The sequence below is a fragment of the Wyeomyia smithii genome, chromosome 3, assembly GCF_029784165.1.
Source record: "Wyeomyia smithii strain HCP4-BCI-WySm-NY-G18 chromosome 3, ASM2978416v1, whole genome shotgun sequence".
In the NCBI taxonomy this organism is placed as follows: domain Eukaryota; kingdom Metazoa; phylum Arthropoda; class Insecta; order Diptera; family Culicidae; genus Wyeomyia; species Wyeomyia smithii.
Genome location: NC_073696.1, coordinates 248,317,773 through 248,337,675, shown reverse-complemented (window position 1 = coordinate 248,337,675; position 19,903 = coordinate 248,317,773). Strand labels below are relative to the sequence as shown.

The window sequence follows — 19,903 nt, the reverse complement described above, 5'->3', positions numbered from 1 at the left end:
TCGAAATTTTCCTAATTTCTCAACTTCAGCTTCTTGAGTAGATGCGGTTTATGCAAAACTCATTTTCAATAAAAATGGTCTCTAGACCAGTCTGTTCCGCAACGGCTCAATTACAACTGAGTTACTAATACGAAACGATCCAACAAATCTGAAGATTTATCCACTGAAGCTGCTTTTTTAGATATTGAAAAGTATTCGACTGTGTTTTAGCATAATGGTTCATTGCGAAATTGTAAAATGTTATTCTTCCAATTTTGACATTCAAAAATTAAAAAAAAAAGATTCAACGAACGATCGAAGGCTAGTTTGTCTGCTATACATTTCCTGTTAGAGCAGGTGTACCTCAAGCCTCAATGTTGGGCCCAGTTCTAAACAAAATATTCATTCCAGATCTTCCTAATTTACCTCCAGGATGGTACAAAGAGAAATTTCCTTCCAGCGCTTCTAAAACTCAAAATATTTCAGCGCTATAACCAAGGCAACGTGGTGTCATGCCAACCCTTCCAAGGAATTGGACAATTGTCAGTACGACCAGAGTAACTAACTGGCACATTTATAGATGACAGCGAAATCTCTTAACATTTTTGTTTCCTTTATTTACTTTTTTTTCTAGCTGATTAAAATATCTAATAGCTAAAAATTGTAGCAGTTACTATGGGTGTGTGTGTGTTGTTAAATATTATTTCCACGTTTTCAGTTTGCGGCGTTTGCTTTGCTTTCTTCACGTCTGTACTTCTTAAGAGCGACAACGATATTGTTTATTTTTTCTGGTTTTATTTGCTCTAATTATAACTTTCGGCTAGTTTTCTTGCTTCGAACGCAGCGACGTCTTACTTCCTAGCTTCGACCTAGCGTGCGTCCATTTTTGTTCTGGATAATCAATTACGGTTTGCTTTTTTCTCTTTTTTTAGTTTTTTTTTATTTTTAAATTTAAATTACTTATGCAATAATATATATACTTTCTTTATACTACAAAAAAGGGTTTTCATTGATTTTTTTTCTGTACCTTTTAAATAATTTATTGTTTGATTATTTTAGTTATGCTTGCTTGCTTGCTTCTAAGTATTTTTTCCATTTACTGTGTTTTTATACTTCGTATAGCCTTAGACATGATTGATGGTAAACCCATTCTCTACAATTTCCGGTAGCTTTAAACTTTACATGTATTATTGATCGTTTCCTTTGCTTTGCAGTCACTCCAAAATGGGTTATCCGTTACGTTCCATGCTATCTTCTGTCTGTGTGTGTTTTACAAATTTCAAAATTTAAGAGAAGTTTGAATAATGCTGATTTTACGCTTTACTTTTTGTTTCACAATCTGACTTATCTCACAATGCTCAAGAGACTACTATAATAGTGGTACTTGTGTAATCTGTGTGTGTGTTTCAATTAGTAGCTAATTTTTCTTTTTTCGTTAATAGTAATATAAACAATTTTCCCACACTACTACACAAGATAAACCTACAACGTTCGCCTCGTGTTCACCAGCTTAGTAAGAAATCAATGCACGCATTCATTTGTTTGTTTGTTTTTTTTTATTCATACCGACCTAAAAAATCGCACGCACTGCGATTTTGCCGTGGGCGTCGGGTGTTATTATTTTTTGTTTGATTACACATCAATTTCTGTCTGCTTAAATAAAAAAATCAAACTGGATCCCAACACGATACATGCTGGCGCTGTCAAAACTTGATAAACAAAAATAATAGTTATAATTATAAACACGGAAAAATCTTCATGAACCGAAGATTTTCGATTTTATCCCACCTAACGCTCTGTTTATTTTATATATTTATATATATGTATATGTTTTTGTTTGTTTTGTTTGCACGACAGTCACAAGAGAACGAAAAACTAAACCTTCAACTATACCTAGCAAATTGAAACTACTTTTTACTTTTCGTTATTTGTTGGTTCTACTTGTTGGAGAAATTGTGACTCTTGGTATATTGTTCCGCTCTAAATTGGGGAGTGAGTGTCTGTGTGTGTGTTTTGCATGTGTGACTTTATTTAGATATTACTTCAATTAGAATAATATTGGTTGAAATATTATTTGCATCGTGTGTTTTTTTTATCAATTTTCGGTACTGCTCTAATTGGTATTATGCCTTGCATCAACGGTAGCAAGGTGCTGTTTTTTTTCTATTAGTGGCTTTTAGCATGACTTCTGCTGAAATATTAAATTCTTCTATAGTATTAATGTGTGGTTTTGTTTTTTTCTTGCTAGTAATTCAACAAATTTTCCACGATTATTACTGCATTTTATTCCCACCTCTTGCTGTTTCGGTACCCTCCTATGTTTTTTTTTTATCCTCGCTTTAAATTAATAATTAAAGTTAAAAAATATATTTATATTTTATGTGTACGAATTAAAGCTAACCCATCGTCGAGGTGGCCGCCGGAGCCATTGCTCCTTGACTGGAACTGCTGTCCACTGCGGCCACGGACTGTGATGACGTAATATCTTCCGCACCACCACCGAGGGATTGTGCGCCAGCGCCGGCCGCTCCCTGGCTGCTGCCACCCTGAGAGCTGTCGACCGGGGCGCCACTATTGCTGCTGCCACCGTTGCCACCGTTGTTGTTGCTGCTAATGCTGCTGGCACCGCCGGTACTGTTGGCACCGGCGCTGCTGCCACCGCTATTGCCCCCGTCAACGGAACTGGACGATTGGCCGGCTTTCGCATCGTTTGGATTTCGGGGCCTCAGAATTAGGTTCAAGCTCGGCTGGATTGCTAGCTCTGCAAAACAAGAGGAGGCAAAAAATGAGAAAAGGGTTTATTCAGAGCACTTTTTTATCATTAGAGCCTAGAATGTTTAGTATGATCTAGAGTTTCATGGTTTTTAAAACCTAGGCCTTTTAGTTTTTCAATTTTCTTCGTAGTAACGGTTTTTGGTATAAACTTATTGATGTTCCCAGCATCTCCAATAACATTGAACTTTTTTTCTATAGGATTATGCAGTGACATGACAAACCATTCCAGTTTTGATGATTTCTGTTTTTAATTCCTGACATCTGACATCTCAATCTGCTTGTTATTTAGACGTAGATAAGAAAGGACGACGAAATATGAAACAGTACGTAATCTAAAACATGAACGAGTATGTATTCTGAACAACTCATCTTCATCCACAGTCAGATTTCCTGAGCTTGATTACATCTTTCCTGATCGATTACAGCTCAGCCTCTAATCTTTTTGTTAATATCCGGTGCTGTTGTTTCTTGCATAGATTTAGTTTCAATTTAGCAATCTTTTAGCGAAAAATTCCAACTCATGGATTATGAATCTGCTTCTGATCAAATTAATTTATTATTTAATCTTTATTAAGTCCTTAGAATTTTTATATAACCCTCTTAGTCTCATCCATTTTTTTTTTTAATTAATGAATTTTTTTCTTTCTTTTGTTCGAAGCATTTTTTAACCTAGAGTGATCACTTACCTTGCTCGGTGAAGTTAAACAGCGGTGGAAACTCGCGCCCGCTCGGTAGAGTCTTGTTGCCCTCCCGCAGTTCGTTGAAGAACGGATGTGCACATGCTTGGATCGGCGAAATTCGGGTGCCCGGTGTGTATTCAAGCAGCCGGGACACCAGTGCGATCGCGTCTGGAGGAGTGCGTGCTCGGAAAACCTACACCCGAGAGGGGGGAAGGGTAAAGCCAGCGTTAGTTCGCTCGATAATAATGATTAATTTATAACTTTTTTTTAAGTTAGGTATTGGAAAAGTTAAAAGAATCAGAAAAGTAAATTCAACAGTTCGTCAAAAAGGTGTTATCAAAACGAAGAACGAGTGATAAAAAGAAACAGGGGAAAAACAGAGTGTTATTTCACTATTATCAGGAAAGAAATAGGGAAAGAACAGAAACTCAAATCAAGTCTCTATTGAATACTCCACGCTTTACTTTCAGGGCATCAGGCGATTGGTTTCGACTCACATCAGTAAACGAAAAAAAAAACTTCGCGAAGTTCACTAAAATCTAGAAAGGACGCAGCTTAGTAGCAGTCAGTGGGAAGCTCCGTACAGTTGCAGTTATTTTCTCTCTCGTCAGGTGAAAGAAATCTCACAGAAGGCATCACAAAGATTACACTTTAGATAAACCAAACCAAAGACAACGAGCGAGCAACGGACATTTGTAGCAACAATTCACTAATGGTTGGGGAACGCGATCGGTAAGCTGATCGATATGAAATAGCGGGGTGAGGTAAAAGGCTGAACGAGGCAGGTACAGAGAGAGAGAAAGAGAAAAGTGCGACAAGTGAAATCGAATTGTTGCAGAGGTGCGAACGCGGGTGCCAAATAGATAATGAACATTGGAAGCGCGAAAGGTGCGCGGTGGAAGATCTCTCCCACATCGGAAATGCTACTAAGCTGACGATACGAAATTGGCAATTGATGAGATGCATTTTTTGGTGATAGATAGAACGCGAACACATGTCTCAAACGCTGTTGCAGCTGGAAACCACGGGCAGTGCATTTGGTTAGGCTGAACGACCGGATTAGTTCGACCAACAGATGGACAACAGATTGTTAACGACGTGTGGATGTGTGCGTCTGGGTGTGTAGTGTGGGTGTGAGTAATAAGTGCGAGAACGAACAACAGTAACTAACATTTTATAGAAATCACTTTTGAGTTAGTATTTGGTGGAGAGATTTTAACGGGGACCTGAAATTGCATACATTCAGGTTATTACAAGTGAAATGTAAAATGTTGTGCTTACATAATGTTGAACAATAAAGTCACTACGCTAAGTGAATTGTGAACATGGTTCGAGAGCTTTTCCTGTTGGTCGCACTTTGAGAGAGTTTATTTTTTGTGTTTTTGGCAGGCGACATCGCACTGTGAAAATGCTGACAGCTAGTAGCTAGGTATAGAATAGTCGAAAGGGGAGCAGCGGCCACTTTTCCGACTTTTCATATGGAGAGATTACACGCAAAATTGTCTAAGAACTTGGCAACATGCCCCTCTCAGATTTTTGGTGAAATTATGTGAGACTTTTGTACTCAAAATTGTTTATTGTAAAAATGTTTCAAGAATGCTCATAAAGCTTTTACTAAAATAAAAAAGGGTGCTGCTGGGTGAATTGGTATGTAATGCCTCCTATAATAGCTCCCAAATGAGATCAGCGAAGTTGTTCGTTCTTGCCCGGTCGGTCGATATAGTGTGAGATGTGTACTGTTTTTTTTTTATTTGTCCTTCTTTCCCGTGTGCAGAGAGTTACGTTAGTATTACTCAGTCTGGTTTTTATATTACTATATAGTTTAGAACCATTGCAAAATAACGAAAAATCGTGTTTTTTATTCTTGCGTGCGTCTTGCGTATAAATTGATGTTTGTTGTGACATTGCGGCACAGGCCTAGATAGATCGGATTTCGGGGTCTCTTACTCTAATACGTTGATGCTCGGTCGTGGCCGAAGGGAAACACATTCGCTCTAGCATTAACTGAAATGAGTCGAAGCGAATCACACACACACTGAGAGAATGTGGACTTTTCTTCGGTGGGCGGTGGCGGTTTAGTAAGTTTTGATTTTGAGTGTACGTAGTTTGAGTCTGTGGCTGGATGTGGATGGAAAGTAAAACTTAAAGAAAACTGTTGTTGAGATGTGAAGAAAGAAAACCTTATTTTAAAGATTCGTAAAGAATGATAAGTGCCGGTGTTGAGTATCGGTGGGGAGTGGGTTGGAACGAGCTACCACTTACCTTCTGCCATGGATGACTTTTGATCTGAGGGAACTTGAATTCCGTGTAGTTCGGGTTCATTTCCTTGATCTGCTCCCGAGTTGGCGTGCCGAGGACTTTGATGATTTCAACCAACTGATCGACACCTGAGTCACCGGGGAAGATGGGCTGACCCAAAAGCAGTTCGGCTAGTACGCATCCCGCGCTCCAGACATCTACGGTAAACAGTTATTACAGTAGAAAAAATCTCAAATTGAATGAGTTCACATTCAACTTACCAATTTTCGTGGTATAATTTATGGCACCAAATATCAACTCCGGTGCTCGGTAGTATCGGGAGCAAATATACGAAACATTCGGTTCGCCTTGTAGCAACTGTTTGGCACTGCCAAAATCGCACAGCTTTAGCACGGCCGTATCCGGGTCCAGAAGCAGATTCTGCGGTTTGATATCACGATGGCAGATGCCGAGCGAGTGGATGTAAGCAAGGCTTCTGAACAGCTGGTACATATAAAGCTAAAAAAGAAAATCATCAGTACTTGCCGGAGAGGACACAATCAGGACCAAAATAAACTTACTCTGATAAAATTGATAGGTATCGTTTGCTTGTTTTTAGCATAATAACGAGCCACTTTGTAAACGGTTTCTGGAATATATTCGAGTACCAGGTTGAGATAAACTTCGTCTTTCTGTAAGCGAGAGAATAATAAAGAATAAGTATTGTCCTCTTCCCATTGGTATCCATTGACCCTCTACAATCTCACTAGCGATAATGGGTCGACATGACGGAACAAATTAAGTTGCATGTATCTCGTTCTGAAGCGTTTGGTTTTATATCACTTTAATAATGAATGAAACAAATAAACAATGTTAGCCGAAACAGTGCGAACCTGGATTTATTATAAGAAAAATTTGTTAGTACTGGGACCACAACTCAAATACACAAAATTAGCGGCATTTTTTGTGTTGAAATCGAGCATGAGCCTCAAGAAGCCAGCCTGGTAGCACTTGTTCTAGGCTTTCAGTGCTGCAAATCATCCTCATTGATTAATATTTACAGCCTATATAAAAGAGCACTACCAATCGTAAAACAAGCGTATATTTCTAGCAAAACGTCATGAGAGAATAACAGGAACTTGGTTGAAATGCTTATCATATTCATTGCCGCCGAATTTCTCGGTTGTTGCTACCTGCGACTGTAATGCACCGGCAAATATGCCCATGTCCAAGGGGAAATCTTCACGCTTTGTTGGGTTTCGTTTACACGGTTAGAGAAAGAAACAAAATGGTGGTAGAGTGTTGACGTTTGTTTATAGTTGTTAAAAAACGAAACCGTTGATCGGTTAGAAGAGAAAAAAAAAGGTGAAAATTAATCATGGTTCGAATTGGCGGGCAACGATTGAGGATCTGTTTAGAAGAAATTATGAAATATGCAAGTGTGTGCATGTGTGATTGAGCGGCGACGGGGGCAGGCACTAGTTACGAAGAAGTATGAGAGATCAATTCATGAATTTTGAGATTTAAAACTTTATTCGTAGAAATGCTAAGAGTTTCAAGCAACGAAATCTACACTTTGACGAGTAGCATTGTGGTTTTATGCATTAAATAGATGACAAAACATTCTTCTGTGTACCAGTACAGGGTGCGGCAGTAAAAAATGCGAAGCTGTATGCTGCCGCTCATAGCAAGTCCGTCCCATTTGCTTTTTGGTGCTGACGAGGTACTTTTTCAATCGAGACCATCAACAGAATTTAGTACTGCAATGACAATCTAACACTATTGCATCATAAAACTTGCATAAACACTGAAATTTGATTAAAATTTGTTAAAAATCATAAGCTGGGACTCACATGCGATTACTTTTACGGTACGTAGCCAGAATGATAGCAAATCAGTCCCATAGCCAGCTACGACCGGTGATGAAGAACAAACTACTGCAAATCGATGGCGGTGCTATACTGCCGTGAGATGACAAAGTGACGTAAGTGCCACTTTCTCGAATATGAGTTTTTCATGCCAATTTGTTCATTATTCGAAGATCTATCTTTTGGTATCTTCCTTTTCGTTGTTACTTATTCGTACGTTGCATAAAATCAAAAAAACAAAGTGACGTTGGCACACATTTCCATACAAAAGTGACGAAGAATTCTTTCGTTTTTGGGCCGTACTGAAAAACTGATCACTTGGATCTACGTCACATTGTCATCAGAGGCGACGCGTGACCAAGTGGGCTAGCTGTTCAATCAACATTTGCAACACTAAAACAACAGTATCGTGATAACAGTTTCGAAAATTTCTATCTCTCTAAATTTATCTATATGGCAAAGAAATTCTACGGTCTATTATGACCGCGAGTTTTCCGATAATTTTCTCGTATAATAATGATATCTGCATCATTTCATAGAGGAAATCTTTATCCACACTTATCACATCATGATTCTCAATGATCGGTTTTAGTCGTAAATAACTCTGGATCCGTCGAAGAACTAGAAATGTTCGCTCGACGGATGGCGTTGTGATATGCAATGTCAGTATCATTCAGGTTTTTTCCACCGATAATTCGCATGATGATTTTCGCATGAGTAAAAAACCTATCTTTGTTCAATGCTAAAGCGTTTCTTTTGACGATGTTGAAACTAAACTAAAAAGAAAGCAGCGCGTAAGAAGACAAACGTTCAAGTTTTCGAATGAACAAAATGGGTGTAGAGGTTTGAATGAAACTATACATCGACGGAAGAATTCCACCACATTGACAGAAATAATGAATGAATTTGCTCGTTTTTCATTTGCACTACGAAAGCTCTAAATATGGATCTGCGAACTCTCGCGGCCACGTGGTCTCTCTCAAATTTTAATGACGTCGAGAGAAGAAACAGAAAGGCATAACGAAACAGATTACCAGACACTAAAGAGAGGTGGTGCGTAATGAATGTTTTCTCTCGCTGACATCGGTTTTGTTCAGCAGAAAGCTTGAACCAAAAATGTCATTTTTACGCGAGGCGTCGCATTAGTAGTGGTGAGCATAAATGACTGCGTCTACCCTGCCGCACTTTAAGGTGCAGAGAAGTGTTGAACGACGGTTAGTTCAGGTGAAAGGTCTGAACAAACGGTAGTCATTATTGCGTGTGGGTTGCGTTGCGTGTGAGTTGTATGGCGTAGTCTGAAATGTAGCCCATCAGGTTACATTCTTCACGGTGCATACATTTCCACTATGTAGAAAATAAAATAAGGATGTTCGGGATAACATAGAAATTACAAATAAATTACTCCGATGATTTTTCATCCACTCTACAAATGTGAAAAATCACTTTTTTCTGAGATTATCTACCTGTCCTATGAACAGGTTGAACAGGTGGACGAGACACCTCTGATTGTCATCTCACGGCAGTATAGCTTGCGTTTGGAATGAATCCATCGCTGGTCAATTCATAAATGACCGTCTCTCGTGCTTCAATAAACAAGTTTTTTGTGAGAAGCATAACACAATGTACCAACTGCGCCGCTCAAAATAAAATAAGATTTTGATTTTACATTTGATACTACTGATAAATTCGAAATCAGTTTAGGTGTAGGAACTTGTACTTAATTTCCCTGAGAACGGTCACACGTTCGTGACGGCGGATAGCTTCCACGTAGCAGTGGAAGCAATGATGAAAGAACACCTATAGATTAGGAAAATGTTTGCTCCGTTAAAAACAGCTAGTAGCGTACCGAAGTATTTGGTATAACTGACAAATTCTTCTTAAAGCGTTCACTGTCAACAAACAACAGCTGAAGGAAGCTACTGGCGGAAACTTTGTTTTGAAGAAAACATTGTACCATCAGCTAGAGCCACACGATGTAGAACGCGTAAAATTCAATCAAACCTCCAATCGAATATCACTTGATACATCCAATTCTAAACCTGAAGACCATAAGTTGTGGTAAATATCACATTTTTCATAATCATTATTGGCTGTGGGGTTAAATTGCGAAGGTTTTTTCAATGGGACCGACTTGCGATCACTTTTGCTATGCTGCCGTGGGCTGGGATTTTGACGTAAACGCCAAATTTTCAAATTTCGTTTTTTTATGTAATACTATAGTATAAATAGCCCACTTCAAAATGCTAGTTGCCGTTTTTAAAAATATTGAAAAATAGCTGAGAAATATCAAAAACAAGAAGTAACGTTAGCGCCCTTTTGTATACAAATGACGATGAGGTAGGAGTGCTTCGATGCTTCTGGAGCGATTTTGTGTTTCTGACGCTTACGTCAAAACGCCAGCCCACGGCAGTATGGGACAAACCGACTTGCTATTTTTCCATAGTTTCTCAGAACGAAGTATTCAAAAATACTTGTTTTATCGGAAGTAGTTATAAAAAGGAATTGATTCCATAAATAAACTCAAAATTGATAAAAATGCAATTGGGACGGACTTGCCATGAGCGGCAGTATGGTACTTCTTCAAATCCCGTTTTCAATTATAATATAATAATATCAAAATTTTCGAGTTCCGTTATCTTTATAAGATTTTATCAAACAAATGTACTCGATGTATCCACAATTTCTATCATTGACATCCGCATAACAACATCGGAAACAGATTATGCACGCAGTCTTCCGGTATCAACAACAACCTGTGCGATATGACAGACTTCAAAAGTCTTCAAACTAGGATGAGATTTTTTGCAGGGTTGTGCTATAACATACACCCAAATCGAATGATCTAATGAAATTAGGGTCCAAACCTCCAGGTAGCCACAAATCTTTTGACCAAAACTTTTTTTTTTCCATTAACTTGGGAACCGGTCGGTGCGGCTATAAGACACAGTACCGATGCTGAAAAGTTTCTCGTCGGCGGACAGGAACGTACCGAACAGTAAGAAATCTTTGCACGGACGGATTGAATCACGTTCAGTGTAAGTGCAAACCGCGGACCTCCACTCCACTCCACTTTTCGATGCAATAAAAGCAAAGCCTTAGTGCCACATTCCGATTCGGAACTCGATCTTCTGTTTATTATACACAGACTTCGCAGTCAACTGTCAAGTGTACAGGATAATTGCAGGGCTAGCGCTACGATCCTACTGACACTTACAATCTCTTCCGAGTCGAACCCCGAGTCCCCTTATTGAAAATAAATGGAATCAAAAACAAAAATAAGTCAATAGCTACATAAATTAAACCAATAGTAAAATTGAAAAATTTTCGCATTTTTTCCTGCCGCACCCTGTAGGTTGGAACAAAAATACCATTTTGAGTTTGAATCTCAAAATAAATTTAAGAAGAAACTTTTTTTTTTCAAAATCATAACTTAAGGAGCTATATATGTTTATGCTTGAGAAAATTAAGAAAAGTTAGAGCTCGAGATAAAAAAAAAAGATAAAAGACTTTTAACCATTCCTGTGAATTTTGGTGCCCCTAACGAAGATAACTTTATCAGAGACTTGAATGAGTTTTCCCGAAAGTAAACGTAGAAACGACGAACCGGGCGAGCAAATACTCTACGGTTTTTTGACACACTTTTACATTTACTAAAGTTTGCATTAAAAAAATTGGACAAAAATTGCCGATTTTTCATGGGTTCACCTCCACACGCACTGACGAAATTACACATGCAGCATCAATCTTAGTAATTCTTCAGTGAGCAGAAAAAAATTTCACAGCTCTATCAGTCGAATTCTAACCGTGATGGCGAAAAAAGTGAGGCTACTCCGTTCAGGAGTGTGCGCGTTCAAAGAACGGTACCCCGCCGCGTCGGCACTTTATGGACGCCGGATACGCCCGTGCCGACATCTACAACATCTTGGCCCAATTGGACAACAACCAGAGCATCGAAAGAAAGTCCGGTTCCAGATGGCCGACAACCCTGAGCGATAAAAAGATGGTCAAATCGGTTTTCCCGGCGAATCGCAACGTGCCAGTGGTGATGGACGACGAGACCTATCACTCGGGATGGCAACGACTGGCAGGGCACTTCGTATTTTACTTTCCCTACGAAGGAAGCGAGCTCTGAGGTGAAGTTCATTTTACACACCAGGTTTCCCAAAAAGATGCTGTTGTGGCTGAATATCGACGTGCTACCCAAGTCGGTGAATCCGCCAAACATCCCATCGAGAATTTCTGGACAAACCTGAAGCGAAGATCTACCTTCACAAAACTGAGGAAGGTTCGCGGTGTTGTACCAGATATCTCAATAACCATTTTTATAAGTATTTCGTGTTTATTACAATCACAAAATTTTTTGCGAAAAATCCAGTTTTTTAGTGTTAAAAATTGTATTGAAAATTTTTTCTGCGAAATGTTACTTCACGTAAGAGGAACTTTTATAAATTCTACACGCGCACCAAGTATTTCCACTTTTGTCGCATAATCGTTAGCAAAAAATCACAGGAGGATTGTGTGCAAAGCCACGACCGCAAGGTTGAAGTAGAATACTTTTACAAGAAAGATAACCCGGCTGCTTGCGTGTCAGTCATTTTACAATCGGATTAATTTCGTATATACCGCTTGTTAAGCACAGTATCAACAAATCGTAATAAAAATCACACTGCTGTGCATTTGCAGTAGCATCAAATCTCAGTTACAGTTTATCATTACCCATTCATTATGCTCTTCCAAATACATTTAGTAGTCTTGAAAAAGGCCGATTGCTGCAATTGGAATTTTTATTCAATTATTGCATAAATGCTTCATGGTCAGATATATCCCCTGCAACTGCTACGCTATTCGTAGCCATGCCACAGTTGTGGCCGCTATACGCTGCCATTGGTATCCGCTGTCCCTGCATCGGCTGGCCCAGCTGCTATGGATGCTGAGATCCGCTGCAACTAATGCGCTATCCATTGCTACGCCACAGCTGTGGCCGCTATCCGCTATCGCTGGTATCCACTGCACTGCTACTGCTGCTGCTAAGGGATGACTGCTGTTGTCGCTGTCTAGAACTATTATGAGCGGCCCCGGCTGAAACATGCTCTTATATAGGCCAAATAGTATATTTTCAATTGCAAGGTATATGATTCTGTCGACCGTGCTTGGGAAGCAATCATATAACGACCAATCAGTGTTCGAATTTTTCGTTTTGACAAGGCTTGACTATTTTCAATAGTACAATAGTTTGAACAATAAAATTACAATTATCTTCATTTGGGAAGATCCTTAGAAGATTTTCCAATATATTGCTGCAAGAACGAAGGAAATCCATCGAATACTAACCGATTTATTAGCATTTGAAATTGGACATATTTTTCACTTTTTTCAGTTTTAGATTTTCATTTCACATCCCTATGTAGCCGAACTTCCTGAGAGAAGTATTCTACTTCAAAAGCTCAATTTGGGAAGAGGTTAACCACCACTCGAAAGCCTGGAAGTGGAGGAAACCGCATCCCGACGGTCGAACAGACAACCAAAAGGGCCATCCACATACCACGAGGACAGATTTTTAACGATTTTGCCCATATATTTTTTTTTTGTAGGGACCGTGGACATTACACAACCCCCCCCCCCAGAGCTGTCCACGTGGTATGTGGATGGCCCAAATCCAAACTTATCGGTCCGGGATGTGGCAAATAAAATCGGAGTGTCTCACACCACGGAGAAACATGCCAAGAAAAGAGTTGAGCTGTCAACGTACAAAAAGACAAAGACCCCAAACCGCGACGAAAGCAGAACTAACCGGCTAAAACGAGGACACGGAAGTTGTACACGACGATGTAGATCAAGTTCCGGGACAAGAATTTTACCCGGCGACGGAAAGGGGCAAAGTGACAGAGATATTTAAAAACATTAAATTGTCGAAATTCGCAAAGAAATATCTGGTTTGGCAGGCGATATGCTCGTGTGGAGAAAAGAGCAGCATTTTTGCAACAACCGGCACCATCAACCAGAAAGTTCACGTCAACGAGTGCCTCCGAAAACGACTCCTGCCTTTCCTGCAGCAGCAGACGGGTTCCGTGCTGTTTTGGCCAGATTTGGCCTCATGTCACTATGACAAAAAGGCCCAGGAGTGGTATGCGGCCACGTCCAATTCGTGCTCAAGAATAAGAACCGGTCAAACACCCCAGGGCTTCGCCCGATCGAACAATACTGGGCCATCGTAAAGCGGAAGACAAAAAAGTCGTCGGGAGCGAGCAGCAATTCAAGGCGAACTGGCGTGTAGCAGCTGAGAAGGTCGACAAATCGACTGTACAAAATCTGATGCAGCATATGAAAAGTAAGGCTTGAGCATTCATTTTTTCGCAGCAGAAGAACCAATCAATTTTTTTAATATTGTAATGTATTAACTTCAAAAAAAAAACATGAATGTTAAATATTAAGAATAAAAATACTCATACTTAATTTGACAACACCCATTTGTTAAGGCGGGCTCCATGACCTTTCAACTAACGGGTAGCAACTAAAAATTTGTTTTTTTTTTGAAGTGCTGATATTCAACAACAAACACGCTCAGAGAAAAATGAGAATATTTATATGTTTTGTTTGTGCGTGCACAGTTCTGTTTAAAATGGCGACGGAACAGGAACCGTTGCGTAAGCGCATTGTACAGATCTAACTGATCTGTGCAAAAATTATGTCAAAATGTTCACGGTAAGCCATTTTGAAAGCAAAAATCTACCAGTTTCGACTTTGTATAATTTCCTGCCAACCTCAACAATAATACTCCAGGAAGGTAGTGTAAGACCGGCCACAGAGTATTGGACATAAATAACTTTTTCTTTTTTGTCTAAATCATGTTTCAAGCCTAGTGGTTTTTCTATCAATCAAGAACTATACTAGAACGAATGTTTGAACAAAATTCCATTCCATTTCTTAAAAAACACCACATCGATGAAAGGTATTAGTTTTGCAAGATAAAACATCATCTCATTACGCCGAAAAACACAAACGTTTCTGAACAATCACTCGACTCCATTTTTACCCCAAAGAGTGGCGCCCATTCGAAAATTTTTTCGGGATTTTGCGTTCCTTGGATGAGAAAATAATTCCAAATTTTCAGTTGCCACCAGTTACTAAGTTTCCTAAATTGATTACCCTACTGAAGAATGTAATGTGAAACATGGAGAAAAACATACGAGAAATTGTTACAGAGCCCTACATAGTGTATGAAAACCCACGAAAGTCGACCACAACGGCTAAAAGATTAACGCTCGCCTGAAAACGTCATGGCCTGCGTTTTTTGAACTGCGCATGGAATAATTCTCATAAAACGGTGGCTTAAGTTAAAACGATTCAGGTCGAAGGAGGGAGCTGACACGGAAATCAAGGCGATCCATTCACAGAGTGTCACCGTGAATGTGATACACACATTTAAGTGCCTCCCGATGCAAACGCTGCCTTACTTTGGTAATCAGCTGTGTTTGTTTTGATTGCGACACATGTTTGTATTTCACTTGTAAGAGATAAAGCCAGTGTTTTTTTTTTTTCTTATAGGAAAACTGCAATGGAGTCAAGTACAGAACAAATCAAAATTTTGTATTTTGCAAGAAAAAGCATGATACAGGTCAAAAAAGCTGTCACATCTAAATTTAAGCAGATTTTTTTGTACAAGACCATCAAACGATTCGAGGATAATAACGCTGCATAAAATAATCAAAAATCACCTTGTATTTAAAAAAAAAAAATCAGAGAATAAATATTCAACTGTTTTACCTTTGTGGCATAATCGAAGTGTATCACTTAAACGGCGACACACTGTATTATTTGAACAGAGTATCATTAAATGTTACAGGAACTGAACAAGAACTACAGTTGGAATGCACGTAAGAGGTTGCTACTCACGGGCCCAACGTGTTTTTTACCCTTGAATATTAAGGAACCAGAACTTTTATGAACTGATATTGACATTAAGCATAGGTAACAAAAATAGACAAGCATTCCTAGCTTCCATGATCAATTCACCTCGTCTATTTACTTCTGAAAACAGGATGCAGCAAACAACAGTCTCGCCAATCAATTGCGGTGTAACAGTCACCAACGCGCAATGGAATAAACAAACTAAAGTTACCGCGCATAATGGGCACGAAATGAATCTGTGTACTTATGCCGACCGCTATGTAAATTAGGGAACAAGAACACAACAAGATGGATAATTTTTGCGAAACGACAAACAAACAACGAGTTACGCCGCGGCGGTAAACAATGTCCGCAACAACCGCCGAGGTGACCTGCCCATGCCTACTTTTGTCGAACCTATCGAACATTGAATAGTTAGAATGATTCGTTGGTCGTTTAGGCGATAATAAATTCGGATAATATACGGGATAAATTATTATTTGCCAACATTCTATCGCAAGGCTATGCAAATGAACTTGGGTAGCGGCCAATAGTAGCATATTATCGACGTACATAAATGCCCTTACAGTACAGTGCAACATTGCACGAATTTGGTAATTGTGTTAGATAAATAGCTCTGAGTATGATTTCATATCAACAGTCATAATCGGTTGCGATATTGTTTCGAAAAAACAATTCTGCAATGCGCAATTGCAAGAAAGAATTTTTAATTATCTATTTAATTATTTCAGCAAACTTTCCAGTTGGTTAAAATCACATTTTTTTGTTCTCGCCTCTTGATAAACATATTTTATGGATTTGATCAAATTCAAGATTATCTACGGTCTAATAGATTTTAGGACAAATGACACTAGACTTATATAAGACTAGTTCCAATTGTAAAATATTTGAATTTCCTACCATCTTGGTGCACGCAATCAACAAACTAAAGACACTAGGTAACAACGAGATTTCAGCAGGGGAAGTTATGTTTTGTATGATGTCTCATATGGTATGCAGGATATTACTTTAAACCTTTCTCGGAATGTTAATGATAGTGAACACCGTTTTCCACGCTTACCTTTTCACCACTGGAGTAGAAGAAATATTTTAGCTTTACAATGTTACAGTGCTCTAGCCGTCGCATTATCTGTAGTTCTCGGTTCTGTAAGAGAAAAAAAAACAAACTCGTGTAAGTACTATTTCGCTATTAAGGTTTAAAGATCGATTTAAGTGACGTGAAGAAACAAATCGAAGGAGATTGACTTTTGGGGTGCTTGTTTTGTACCATTCCACCAAAGGAAAGACCACTAGGCGCTCCGAGAGAACAATCGATCGATTTATATCCCACTTCATGATTTCTTTTCTCTATCGCTAGTGGGTGTGTGTAGAAAACACTGTGGATCGAAGAATTGTAGATGTCAATGTGTTTTTGTCCATTTTTATGTTACCCAAATTTATTTATACCCATTATATAAATAAAATTTTATTTTATTCACTCCAACTTTCGTGCATTTGAAAAAAAGGTAAATAATAATATCTCTTTTTATAAAATTTTAGTGTTTAGTCGGGGACCACGATTTGTATGATTTTTAATTTTTTTATTATAAGTCACATTTGACAGGGCTTACTTTCCGTGTTCCTACAATAATTAAAACGTGCGACAAATCCTAAATAGATGGTTGATAATTGAACACGTAAAAATCTTACAAATTTTTTCAAGCAAATTGAATCTAAAATTTTGGCCAACCGTGTTACGGGGTCGCGCTCGATTAGTTCAAGCAGTACGCAAAAAGTAGGCACCAGCGTAAAGCTATTTTTAGCACCAGTTTCGACCGTTTCCGAAACCTACGCACAGCATCCGTAAGGACGAAATAAAGAAAAAAACTAATGGAGGCGTACGACGACATATTGGGAGTGGGGATTTTAGCTTTCACTTCCAGTGGGTGATACATTTATTTAACTTTGCCACGAGATGTGGTGGAGAACTTCCGCAACAGAGAATATCAAGTTCATAGACTGGCTTCACTTCGAATTAGGGTTTCTATGGAGTTCAGAAGCCAATAAACGCTTAGAAGAATTCAGGAAAGGTAACGGTGAAGTGAAGGTCTAGGTCATGGTTATAGCAGGTTGCACAAAGCATATTGTATTATAATTGGGTGTAGGTTTTTTTTGTTCAATGACCTGGTGTAGTTTGTTAGAGTTTAATTGTTATGCTTTTAATTCATATGATTAACTAATGAAATTGATTGAAAAATTATTGAGATATATTTTCTAGAACTTAAAATTGTGTAACAATGAATACTGAGTTGAATATCTAAAATAAGATACAACAATGCAAGGATCTCTATCTTCTTCCACTAATCCCCTATACGATATGATTCCCAAACTCACCTTGAATCTTTTGTCCTGTAACACCTTTTTGATTGCAACTAACTCGCCCGTATCACAGAGCGTCGCCTGGAAGACGACCCCGAAGCTTCCATTGCCGATCACCTTCGTATCCGTGTATGATACCTCCTGTGGTCTGTCTGGTCCCTGGCCGGCTGTTGCCACAACCGTTGTCACTTTTGAACCATCCTTACCTGTGAAGAGAAGCAGAAAAAAAAAGAAAACCGGGAAATGAGAAGTTATTCAATTTGCACAAGCAGTTAGCACGAAATCGAATTTTGTCACATCGGTAGCAGCACGAGCAGAGCGTAAGGAAGCCTCTATTTATAGCGACGCTTACTGACAGCAGCATCATATAGCTGCTTTCTTTGAAAGGAAAAAATGCGCTTCCTGAGTAGTAATTTTTTTTTAATTGTGAATTAAACCCATTGAATTTTATGGTTCAAAAGACGTCTTGTTTATACCTTAATACCGATGTTGTAATAATGTAAAACTTACTGCGAACTGTCATGCCGTAACTGATTATAGTTATGAAAAGAAATGTACTACTGGAACGACTACTAGATTCATGTAGTGTGACTATGAGAACAACATTAAATGTTTCTATGCTATCTTCTTTAGTAGAGATTTGCAATAAAATTTTACATATAAATAAAAGTTAACTTTTTTATCGAAACAAAAGTCGCACGCAACCTTAAAGTGTAGATAATATCAAAACTGAGAAATACGTGACGGCAAATACATTCAACTGTAGTTGCTTACAGGCGAATATATTGAATGATATCCGCTGTTTTTCTGTTCGGATATAAAAAAAATGTACCACGAGGAACCATTGAAAAACACTTTCCGGGGTTCGATTAGGAATTTCCATTCTCGTTCGAGAATCCAACGCTGTCACTTCCCGACTGACCCCCGCCCCGCACATGTCACTACCGACAGGTGGTTAATTGATTCTATTAATTGGTAGCCAGCACAAATGTGACTTTCAACGAACTGCACCAAGCCGGGTAGTTGATTGTTAAAGTGTAAAATTAAAGCATTGTGAGTTGGCGATTCCATTCCACAGTTACTCGGGTCCGGCGATGGGATTGCACTGAATTAATTCATTAACGTGAAACAAAGCGCTATCATTACGCTGTCAAACTATCACCTAACATCATTGCGAAATCGAGTTAGAGGCACACACAGCCCATCCGAGTTACCAAATTCAATTATGATATAGGAGTCTAGTTTTTCTGGTGGTAACGGCGTGGATTTCATTGCAAATAAAATTGGTACGTTGTATAATGTAGTGTCTCGAAAGGTCAATCGATTTTTTTGTACGTTTGTTTCGATACATAAACTAAGCCCCGATAACACGGGTATTATTACGACCACACGTGACAAGTGAAAGTCGATATGAAAAAAAAAAATTTGATTCTATAGGAAAGAATAGGAACAATTTGACCTTCACCTACCGCTAAAGGTCTCGAAATTTTCGTACCCATGGAAAATTTCAGCTCGATGAGACTTTGGAAAGTCGTGTTTCAAAGCGTTTCGCTTTTTTGACCAATGAAAAAAAAAAGACAACACCAGGATCTTGACGGTTTATAAATTTCTAAGACAATTGGCATTGACAAAAATCTCTCGATATCGAATATTTCAGGCTTTTCTTCATTAGGTAAAAATTGCAATCTCGAAATCAAATCTGTTGCTAGAATCTCCGGAAAAATAAATTTTTTCCTCTGTCTTTTTCTAGCTTTTCAATTATTTTCTCTGATCCATTAACTTATAGTTACCAAGGAAGGAAAACTTTTCTTGACTACTTATTTCGCTGTCATGCAGCTGAAATTGTTTCTCCCATGGGAAATAAGGTTTCCCTCTTCTACGTTGTTTATCTCCTATTCTCTCACTTCAATATTTTTCCATACTAATATTCCTACTACAACACAACTCGTATTGAGAGTGAGTGACAAGACCGACCCAAGCCACTATTTTGACGTAGAATTAAGTGTCTCAGGAAGTTCAGCTACATAGCTGTAATGCACTATTTGGGTTACATGTATAAGAACCTGCTTCTGCTTAAACCAATCAATTTACTGATGA

The 19,903-nt window shown here is 38.7% G+C and overlaps 1 protein-coding gene across 2 annotated transcripts in view; it reads right to left on the bottom strand.

Moving 5' to 3' along the window:
* Positions 1–552: 552 nt before the first annotated feature.
* The window catches only part of LOC129732865 (glycogen synthase kinase-3 beta), a 45,530-nt gene continuing 26,179 nt past the window's right edge, over positions 553–19,903 (bottom strand). The window contains exons 3-10 of one of the 2 annotated variants that reach the window (XM_055694219.1): positions 17,822–18,012; positions 16,509–16,592; positions 6,866–6,919; positions 6,254–6,364; positions 5,954–6,191; positions 5,697–5,890; positions 3,441–3,627; positions 553–2,740 (exon numbers count right to left, since the gene is read on the bottom strand). In XM_055694219.1, the coding sequence (XP_055550194.1) occupies positions 2,376–2,740; positions 3,441–3,627; positions 5,697–5,890; positions 5,954–6,191; positions 6,254–6,364; positions 6,866–6,919; positions 16,509–16,592; positions 17,822–18,012 (1,424 nt within the window). In that variant the 3' untranslated portion in view covers positions 553–2,375. The remainder of the gene's footprint in view (positions 2,741–3,440; positions 3,628–5,696; positions 5,891–5,953; positions 6,192–6,253; positions 6,365–6,865; positions 6,920–16,508; positions 16,593–17,821; positions 18,013–19,903) is intronic. The other variant, XM_055694220.1, reaches the window with a different exon arrangement.